Below are 11,614 nucleotides of genomic sequence, written 5' to 3'. Positions count from 1 at the left end.
GACTTAGGCCAGCGCCACACTTGACGGAAATTCCGTCGCGGATCTTTCGCGACGGAACGCCAATACATGTAATTCCATATAAATTACAAATAGCGGGCACACTACGCGGAAGATCGGTCGTTCCGTCGCCGACGATCGGTCGCTCCGTGGCGGACCGCCGACTCTCGCGTCTGCTCCGTCCTCCGCGCACCGATCTTCCGTCGGCGGAAGATCGGCAACATCGCATTCCAAGTATTTGTATGCATCGCGCCACATTCGGCGGATAACACGCGGCGACGACGCACGCACAGGATGTTCGACACTGAACGATTTATTTCAGTCAGATTTATTTCGTCAGCCTTTCTTCGGGAGATATCGAGATATAGCCGTTCTAAGTTTTGTATTTTGCTTGGTAATATAGTCCTTCGTTAAATTCAGCAATTAATCAAATTATTGTATGGACATTCGATAATATTCGAATTCTTTATCTGGATAATGTCTTAGTTGCATAAACAAGGTATGAAATTGCCCAATTTCTAGTCGAAGAGTATTTATGGGATGAACCCAATGTTTACGCTTTCTTTTTCTTTCTTCTTCTAATGCCTCATAAATAGCTATCACTTCTATCGGATCCATTACGAACACACCGTATAAGCTATGGTAGTCGACTGATAATCCGCCACTGAATATTCAATGTGGCTGCAACGTATGGTAACGGATTGACTCCAGCGGAAGATACGCAACGGAATTTCCGTCAAGTGTGGCGCTGGCTTTACGGTTCAAAATCTTAATATATATTAGGTATATTAATATTATGCATGCATACACTGAATTGGTATCTGGTTGCAATTAAATTTCTAATCTAAGTTGTCAATTACTCTTACATCTAGATTTATACTTAATTTTAAATATTTTAGAATTACGTTTTTTTAATACGACCTTCAAACACTTACAATATAGCCTAGCCTTGGGCGAAGATTTTTATTGCCGGGTCGCTGGCTTAACGTTCCCATTTCAGATTTACTACTTGATTAGGGTCTAGAGCTAAATCTGCCGACTAATAGGTGTATCTATAGTTGGCTTTCTAAATTTTTATTGCGATTGGCGGCCAAGCTATTCACTAAATATTTAAGGTCTAATAATATCCGAACTGCCGCCTCCATCTGCGTGTAAAATCACAGAGACATATGCGGGATACGTAGATACCTAGGGACATATCAATTTCAACAAATTATTAACGAAATTCACTTTGCAACATACCAAATGTCACTTTTTAAATTTCGTTGCTATATTTTAATACAACATGTGTACTCCGGTTGAGGAAGTAGGGGAAGTAGCGTAGTTGGATATTTTCTAAGTATTCGCGCTTAGCTTAGAGAAGCCCCCGTCATGCCCCCGTGAGTGCAAGCCGCAGATACGTATCCATAAATAAACCACTCTCAACGTATCTATGGTTTTTATATAAGCTCCCTATGTTTTTTTTATTTTAAAATAATTATATAGTGTTAATTCTAATAGATATGACAATTTCAAATATTGAAAGTAAAAGTTTTATTAAATAAAATTAGCAGACATAGTTTGTTGAATAGTGCAGTGTGGTTACACAGATGCATGCCACATGTTTTCTGCTGGGATGAAGCGAAGAACGATATATGTATTTTATTTTTTGTGTGATTTTCAAATGGGTTTTAAGGGTCATAAATCATGATAAGATAATTATTATTTGTTTCTCCATTCGAGTGTCATTTATAAATTTATAGCTCGTCAAAATTTTGAGTATATGTGTGAAAGTTGGATCATTTTAAAAATCTAAATGTTTGCATTTTATTAAAATTTAGTTTTTTAAAATTAGATTTCAAATTTTAAAATTTTATATTTCTCGTTTTTTGTGAGGGATACTTGTGTTGTGAAGACATTTATTTGAACTAACTAACCATCACGCCGTTTCCGCTGGGGTAAGCCGAGACGGACCGCTAAACAACTCGGTCTTTATTTATTTATTAATTAAGACATACACAGTACAATAAAAAACAGTTAAGGATATTTTTCGTTATTACGTAGTTTTAGTACCTATTACGTGTGTCCATAAAATATCATTGTGTAATTTGGCCTGAAATTTTTCTGAAAACTAATGACTTAATGTTCAAATCAATGAATTTTAGTTTAAATTTATGTATGAGTAGGTAATGGTTATAAAAGGAAGAAATTGTATGGAGAAAAAATAAATTAAATCAAGAATTATAATATGCTCACGAATTTTAATTGACTGTTGATACATAGAAGTTTTGAAAGTGAAAATGTTTTTGAAATATGTCACGCTAAGAATTTTAATAAGTTAGTTTTGTATGTTTGAAAAGAATTATGAAAGATGTCTAAGTCTAGTAATTTTTCGTAGTGGGTGTTTGTTGTGATTGCGCGAGTAATTACTGAGTTGTTTGCTGCATTGGTATTGTTTGCGTCAATATGAAAAGGTCTAGTGTGCCTGGTACGTCTCGTTGAAACATTTAAACCAATGACGGATATTAATTCGGGACTATCTATTTTATTATTTAGAAATTTAAGCATTAAAATGAATCATCAACATAAAAAAGTTTTTTTTTTTTTAACTTTAGTATTAAAAAAAAAACGCAATACGAAGTATGTCAAAAAATACAAATAAATAGTTATATATCAGTGTGTAAGGATATAATGGTCAATCTTATGGTTCCAGAGATAGCCTCATTTTTAATGTCAGTTCCATACAAATTTTTCTTTAAAAAATTATGACTCCTTCATTTGTACACGCAATTACTTCATACAAAAATTTATAGCATATTAATGATCAGCAGAATCCATTTCTAGCCAAAAAAATACCCTTGAAAATTCGAGTATGTCTATGAAAGGCGATTTTCAACCCACTGTTCGCAGTGTTTTGGCTTGCAGTGTAAATAAAATATTGTAAACTAGACAAAGCATACTCATATGTAAAGAATTTAAGCATTAAAATGAATCATCAACATAAAAAAGTTTTTTTTTCAACTTGAGGATTTAAAAAAAAATCGCAAGTTGCGCCACAATACGAAGTATGTCAAAAAATACAAATAAATAGCTGTAGTATATCTGTGTGTAAGGATAGAATGGCCAACTTTATGATTCCAGAGATAGCCTCATTTTTAATGTCAGTTCCATACAAATTAAAAAAAAAAATTATAACTCCTTCATTTGTACACGCAATTGCTTCTTACGAAATTTTATAGCACATAAATGATTAGCAGAATCAATTTCTAACCAAAAAAAATACCCTTGAAAATTCAAGTCTCTATGTCTATGAAAGGCGATTTTCAGCTCAGCCCACCTGCAGCGGCACCTGTTACCGCCGCTTCGGTGTGGTAAGCTATTATCAGCGTAAATATTTTTATTCTATGGTTTGTTTGTGGTTCCTTTCAAATGTGAAAAAAGTTTTCTCAATATCTATGGTTTCCCGTATCTTTTATAAGTTGTCAATAATTTGAGTTTTGCAATGGTTTTATTTAAATATCTTTTCTCGTGAATGTTTTAACGTATTTTAAAACATAATGTAAGTAGGTGTATATACTTCAAATAGAATTAATGTTGTTCCCTTTCGGTTCTCGGCTAGGGTGTCAAAATATTCATATTTTAATTTTCTTTGAATCTCTTTTATTTACGTTTGCAAACTAACGTGACTGCTGCAATGAGTTAGAACTTGACAGGTTTGGAGGTAAGCTTCATTGAATTGTAAACATTTTTAAAAGTTTACCTTATTATAATACGTAGCATGGATAAATTTTTTTACAAATAACACAATACTGTTTACAATAAAATATTTGAAAAAACTATACAGTTAAAATTTAATAGCTTCAATACCACTTGTTCGGGCAATTGTTATTTCCAATTGTTATTTCCGTGAATTTATTCCCTATCTTCACGTCCTGTTACCTTATTGTCACCAGAAGAAGGGAAGTTCACCAGTACAATTTCTGCAGTGCCTCTGTTAACGGGTTGTCAGGTTGCGCTCCGGGTTAAGTGCAATACGCAGTGGAGTTTTTTTACGTGCTGGCAGAAAGAGGGAACATTGAGGACACCAGGATCCAAGGTAGGACTTTCATTATTCTGGTGGCATCCTCTCATAGTTCCATTTCGTTCCCCTTTCAATATTCTATATTTTAGGAAGAAACTCGAGTCCGGAAATATATCTGGTATATTTCCAAGAACTATTGAAACACTACTTAAGATATAACCATGAAACACCTACGTTCGATTTCTGTAATACAGTCACTTATATTTTTTTCATGGAAATGGCAAATATTAGGCCTGCACTGCGTAGGCAATAGAGTCATGCATGGTATGGTTTGAGATTTTCATAGCCTAAAGTATTATCGTGTCATTTTTGTGGTATTATACCGTGTTGTGCTACTTCCTTCTTTAGCCAAAGTTTTGGACGGCGTTACAGTGTCTAAAAAAGGAGGTTGCGCAACAAAGCATAAATTCATAAAAATAAATCATGATAAGAGATGAGTATGGTATACTTTGGTTATTTAGAATAATGGATGATGAACTATAATTACCAAGTTACCACAGCAGGTCTGAATGTTGCTGAGCTTCGTGGGTAGAGCAATTGTCCGGAAGATCCCGGCATTAAATTCCCATTCATTTTAAAAAGTAACACAAATGCAATAAGGTGCCCAATTGTAAAACATAGACATAAATTGTAAATTTAAATTCGACAAAAATTTATGAAATAGACTATCTGACGTGTTACCCGCTCTGAAGTTGTTCGGGGTCGTGAATGATTTAAACCTTCAAATAAACCTTCCGGAAGAAATTCTCTAAATTATAGTGAAAACTCTATCAAAATTCGTTGCGTAGTTTGGAAGATCTAAGCGCACAAACAGACAGACGCGGATATCGACTATTTTATACTATTTATAGATGAGAAATATGGTTTATTTATTTTACACTTTGGGTTTAGTTTTCTGAGATAAACTGTCAAGAATGAAAAAATTAAAGCACAAATATAACAAACAAAAAACAGTTCAATTTAGGTAGGTACTATGGAAGGTTTTCAATATTTTATCTATTCCTTATCAGTCTTATCACTAAAGTTCTGCAGTCCAGTTCTAATACCAAGGAATAGTTCCCTAGCATTGAATTTGCATGTCTTAACATGTCTTAACTTATTCAAGGAAGCCTATCAAAGATTTGAGTCTTTTGGTTTCTCTTTGAATGCAGTGGATGTAAAATTATTGCATCAGAACTTCCTAGAACTTCCTTCTTCTTCTGGCGCTAGTAAAATTAAATTGTTAATGTTAGTTGTATGTTTCTACATTTGTGAATATATATGTCATTAAGATAGTAGTTATAGGCCTTAGTCATAAGTTACTAGATATAAGTCTTAGATGAAAGTTACTAGTTTTAAGTCAGTAGTTCTAGTATTGATTATTTAATTTATATATTTGTACAGAGCCTGTGAGGTGATATTTCACGAAAACGGCGCTATATAAATTAGCCAAATATTATTATTATTATCAAATGTCCACTATAAAGAATATATTTGTTTTATATTCCTCAACTCCCATTGATTGTAGTGCATTACTACTTATTTCCCATGCAATCCAATTCTGATTCGTATACGTAACTGTCAGCCCAGTGGACAATGTATCAGCCGTGTGAGAACTTTCAGAGTCAACCCTAAATAAAATTAATTTATTTTTAAAGGTAAATCGGGCAAATTTAAAACTGATATAAGTAATCAAAAATTAAGTCGGTTCATGACAAGAGTCGGAACAACCAAATGATGACACCAACCATATGGACATAAAATAAATATATTCTATTTAGGGCCTTACTAATAAATGTGTTTTAAATTTTACACAACTGAAAACAACCATTAATGTAGGATAAACGGATGTTTATCAGTTGTATAAAATTTAAAACACGTTTATTAGTAAGGAGGTATATGTGTAAACCAGAGGCGGCTCTAGGGATCCAGTCGTGGTAGGTCATTTGAAAATGTGTGACTAATCTTTATTTGATATTGAGAAAAATGCCCATATATTATTATCTATACCAATTTGTTAATATAGTAAATTGGAAATAAATACACAATCCATGTACTTACGGCAAATTATTTTTAGGATATTAAGTTTTAATGTAGTTGTGCACAACATTAAAGTAAAAAAATAAGAGTTTGATTCTATTTGACAATGATCTTTTACGTTTTTGGTTTTGTTTCATCATTCATATCATTCATCAAAAATTTCTAACTCTAGTTCTTCTGTCTTACCTTGAACAAATTCTGCAATACATGCGGCCATTTCCATTATAAAGGATTGATACAGAAGGAAACAATTAGCTCGATATGTGTAAACTGCAAAAATCTCTCTTCAAACTGTTTTTTTAACACTTGAAGATGCTTCATAAATAATGACCCGTTTAATTCATTGTTACCTAGCATTTTCTTCATATGTGGGAAATGCAAGAGACAATTGATCTGCAGATGTGATATCAACAAATCCAAATTAGCTTTAAATGACTTTACAGAGCTTATCATTTCAGCTGTGTTTTTGTCTTTCCCCCGCAACTCCAAATTTAAATAATTAAATTTTTCCACAATGTCTGTGATAAATCCCAAATCAATCAGCAAGCGAGAGTCAGCTAGTTCATCATAATTTTCCTTTTTATTGTTTATAAATGTTTTTATTTCTTCAATTAAACTCACAAATCTTGTAAGAACCTTTCCTTTACTGAGCCAACATACTTCAGTATGCAGAATAAGATCATGTTCTTTATCTCTGTAAAATTGATTATTTTTGTAACTATTTTCATAACGTGTTCAAATGGCAATATTTTACAACACAGAGCTTCCTGGTGGATATTACAGTAGTAGGACATAAAGTTTGATAATGATTCATCCTTCTTGCAGAGGGCAACAAATCCTTTGTTTTTACCTACCATTGCTGGAGCCCCATCGGTGGTTATCGCAGACAGCTTGTGCAAAGGCATATTTATTGTATGTTCTGAATGTATTATAAATATACTCACCCCTTGTCTGTCCTTTCATAAGTAATATTTTGCAACATAACCTCTTTTACTGTGAAGTTACTAAGTACCATTCTCACCATAACTGCTAACTGTACGGTTGTTGATATATCTGTTGACTCGTCAAATTGTAGCGAGAACCAGTCACATATTTCCAAGTCAGTCTTTAACTGAGTTTGTATGTCTGTTGAAATTGCATGTATTCTTCTTGTGACTGTGGTATTTGACAACTGTAAGTCTTGTATTGCTGAAAAAATCTCACATCTGTTAGAAAATCCATCAAACAAACAATTGGCACCAGTCTAAAATAGTTATTTAAACAACTCACCATCAATGAAAGGTTTCTTCTTTTTTGCAAGCATGTGAGAAATTTTGAAAGAAGCAATGGTGGCCCTTTTAGAATTTTCCACATATCTAATGAAAACAGTCTGTTATGCAGTTAGACTTGATTTAAGTTGACATATTTTTTTCTTTCTTACTTGAGATTTAAGTGGATAATTCACATCAAAAGTGGCATGAATTGTCAGAAAGTGTCGTTCAAGATTATGTTTTTTCGGCACTGCAATACTACTACGATACAACAAACAAACGCATTTATTTTTCAAATTAACGAAACAATATGATTCCTCCCAGTCAGTTTTAAAATTATACGTTCGTTGTCTTTTACTCGGTCCACTCATTTTAGGACTAAAAAAATAAATAGTAATTGAACTACAATATAATATCAATGCGCACGTCTGTTCTACAATTTATGCATAAATGTATTATAACAAGGACTATAACTATCCCCACAATCATAATAGATTATCGCTTATTAATATAATAATTATAATAGATAACGCATCTCGCTTTTAGCCCGTTAAAAATTTTCCCAAGGAATATCATAACTTCTAATACGTGTTTCGTCAGACGAAGATGTCTCCTAGCTAACTGTCGCGACCTGAACGGGGCATCAATCGCAATCACAATGATAACAACGCGTTTCCATGCGGGGAATGCTATTTGCAAATCAATCCTTGTACACGCCGAAAACCTGAAGCGAGCCGATGATCGCCGAAGCAATCGGGACTGTACGAGCAAGTGACTACTGTCAGTTTGGCTGTCGGGACCTTGCTTATTGCTTTCACTGACAGACAGAGCTGTCAGAGTCATGTGCCATGGGTTTTGGCGCCTTCGGCGTTCATCAGCTCAGTTAGTGGTGTTCTTTCACTTCGGGTTGTCTGCGTGTACAAGGAGTGATGTGCAAATAGAACTCCCCGTTCCAGGCTAGCGTGAAGAGTGCAGTCAGGCTCGCCGCTAGACAAGTTGCGTCAAGTACTGTCAGTAAATGAACCACTCGTACATACAATATCGAAAACGTACAAACGTATTTAATAAACCTAGGCACTCAAAAAAATTAACACTCTAACAAAAAAATAAAAATAATTCACATTTTTAATTAATGTTTATGAAAAAAATCTTTCACTGTCGAATAGTGGCGGGCACATACGAATCGTTCCGCGGGCACCCCTGTTCTACACACTACAAGCGTGTAAAATGAAAAACCGTAATATTTTTATGTCACCATCGCTGTAAAACATATAATATTCATCGTGTTGTCTCCCCCACGGTCATGACCTAAGCGTCCCTAAGCTTTCTTCGATACCTAATTTTTACTTCGATGAAAAATATAGTGCCATCTCGTTTATTCTATGGCGCGCATAGGGACAGAAGATGCCTAAGTGGACATTAAATTGACCCAGCGAATCGTGTGGACTTGTGAATGAAAGCTTCTGTTAGAGACAACAGATGTCACTGCTAGTCACTCGCCGCCGCCGCTGTTACGCGTTACATTTTAAATAAATTAAGAATAAAGCCAGTTGTTTTGATGCACATAATTGATTATTATTGTTGTCTTATAATTTTGGGGGGTCAAATACCAATTGACCTAAGGAAAGAACCGCCACTGGTGTAAACCTATATATAGGTAGGTACTAAATATATGTCGGGAATTGAAATAATTCATTTTATATTTTTCTCAACCCATCAGTTCCAAATTTGGTAAATTTTTACCTACAACTTTCTTTTTGATTTAACTTATCTATGATTATTGAAAATAGTGATATTTACTATTATTTTCGTAAATATTAATACACACGTAAAATCCTGCATATTTGACATAATTTTGTGGAAGCTGAACGAAGCGAGTTTCAGTTGGCAGGTACTGCCAACATAAAAATCACTTAACCAGGGGCTACAAACGCAGGGTCCCTATAGTTCGAAATTAGGTACGAAAATGTAAAAATAATGGATTTTTAAAAATCAAACAAACATCTGATCATAATCAATCTCAAACAAATTATATTAAAAAAAAAACGGGTGATGTAAAAACATTATACATATTATTATAATGAAATAACCCTGGTTTTTATTATCACGTAAATAAATTATGTATATTATAAGTAGTTATGGTTAAAATATTATTTATTTCATTTAAAAGCCCTATGGGCGTTTCAATGAAATAAATAAATATAAAAAAAATATATCCATCTGGTAACTCATCAAATTCATATTTTTGTCTTTCTTTTTGAAATATTTTGTGTTTGTATGTAGTATTACTTTATGTATGTGATTACTCTACATATGTTTGCTTCAATCAAATGTAAATTGTTAACCTCGATACAGGTTTAGTCCTAGTGAGGTTGATTTTTGTATAGAGATTTATGTATAGTGAGATGCAATAAATTAATATTATAAAAAAAACACTTTTTTTATAATACACATAATTTATTTATATGATAAAAAAGTTATGTAAATAAAAATGGGCCTTACTTTGACTAGTTGCTTCTGTAGCATGTTGACATTCCTTCCGGATAACGGCGGCAAATAATTAAATTTATATAATACTTGGTGGCAATGATTTGCGCTTTCTAATTTGGAATTTGATCAATATTGATTAAAAAAAAAGTTCTACAATTTAGGTTCTGTGCTTGCAGCTGTCCAAGTGACTCCAGATACCCTCGACTGGCTGAACTACTCCATCACATGAAAAAGAATACTGTCTAGTTGTTCTTACTGTATTAAAACATATCCATGCGTTTCAGAAACAATGACAGAGAGTGCAACAATGGAAGGAGATAGGTGGTACTTGCTACGCCGGTGCTCCCAACCCACCAAGCATTTCTTGGAGAATTGTCCATTGGAGATTGGCCGGAGCGTTACGGCATTCATTACGTGCAGCTGTCTGCACGTGTCCAAGAACCATGCCACTATTGCCTGCCAAAATGGCAACCTCATCTACCTTCGAGACAATAAGGTAAGGATTATATATTTCTATTTATATAATGCATAAATCAGTTTTCTGAAGCAGTCGTGAAATTTAACTACTCCATTGTTAAAAATGACACAATTAATTTTTTTCAATGTGAATACTTCATTTCCTTAACTTTTTATCCGCGGCTGACTCACACGTATGTGATTTGAAAATTCAAGCCACAACACGGCTGACATATAAGTGTATGGTCGAGAGGCACCCAAGATTGAAATCATAATTTAGCAGATTATGTAGGTGAAATTGTACTCAATCCGAGTGTGAAATATGGTTTATTCTTTATCCCGTTGACTTCTGTTAAAATATTCAAGAAGAAATATCTTCACTTCTTCCAAATATGTGAAAAAACCAAGTCCCCAATTGGCCGATTCCCAACAGTTTCCAAGGCATCAATCGGCAGCACCAATCATGTTTAAACAGCCTTACCAACTTCCGACAGAACAGCTAACGATTAAAAACAATTTACTACATGTTAAAAAATTATTTATTAAGAAAATCATCTATAAAAACTGTATCAAAACAGCACCTCAATACACTCACTCACAAAACAAAAGGGAAAGAATAAACAGACACTTGAAGTACCCTATATTAAATAAACTTCTTCAAAAAAACATCAATCTTACTTGACGGCACACTTATCAATATCTTCTTAACACAAACAATAAACCCCAAATAATCGGAATTGACTGTTCCAAAGTTTTTGTAATGAAAAAAAACGAATGGACATTCGAAATATTCTATATAACCATTGATGTATTATACTAGATTAGCCCTGTCTAGCTAAATTCATTTTTAAAATGACCCCACATAGCGTACGTCAAAAATATGGAGATGAACTTAACAACCCAACTCTGTTTAAACTCCTTGTACAAGCGTTCAAACTCGTAAGCAAAACCACGGAGAATTTGTTGTCAGAGGTGTTGTAATATGGACATAAAGCCAAAAAGAAACTAACACTTACAGCAAATTTTATGTGCTGAATAAGGGCTGAATCAGGAAAGAATTGATAAATAATACAAAATGATTTTAATTTAATTTATATTTTGTTTTTGAATTCTATACAGGTCCTATAGAACCAAAAACGTATATATTTTTACTATTGTGAATAGGTTTTTTTTTAATTTACCACAGTATTTATAAAGAATGATTTATAATTATTGAAGAAAGCAATCACTTTGTGACTTGAAATCATTTAATTTAATTTGGTTTTATGCCCAGTCTGGCTTTTGCATGCATTTTAAAACAGAATATATCTTGTAAGCTGTCGAAAGTGATACAAAATAATTA

At 33.4% G+C, this 11,614-nt stretch overlaps 1 protein-coding gene across 2 annotated transcripts in view; it reads left to right on the top strand.

Moving 5' to 3' along the window:
* The first annotated feature begins 3,445 nt into the window (after positions 1-3,445).
* LOC149422698 (uncharacterized) overlaps positions 3,446-11,614 on the top strand; it is a 62,573-nt gene continuing 54,404 nt past the window's right edge. The window contains exons 1-2 of one of the 2 annotated variants that reach the window (XM_089633461.1): positions 3,446-3,535; positions 10,101-10,312. In XM_089633461.1, the coding sequence (XP_089489587.1) occupies positions 10,106-10,312 (207 nt within the window). In that variant the 5' untranslated portion in view covers positions 3,446-3,535; positions 10,101-10,105. Of the gene's footprint in view, positions 3,698-10,100; positions 10,313-11,614 lie in introns of both variants that reach the window. The other variant, XM_089633460.1, reaches the window with a different exon arrangement.

This window comes from Hesperophylax consimilis, chromosome 7 (assembly GCF_061612785.1).
Source record: "Hesperophylax consimilis isolate HC1 chromosome 7, BYU_Hcon_1.0, whole genome shotgun sequence".
Classification (NCBI taxonomy): domain Eukaryota; kingdom Metazoa; phylum Arthropoda; class Insecta; order Trichoptera; family Limnephilidae; genus Hesperophylax; species Hesperophylax consimilis.
Note: the sequence above shows the minus strand (reverse complement) of the source record. Positions and strands in the feature narration are given on the sequence as shown.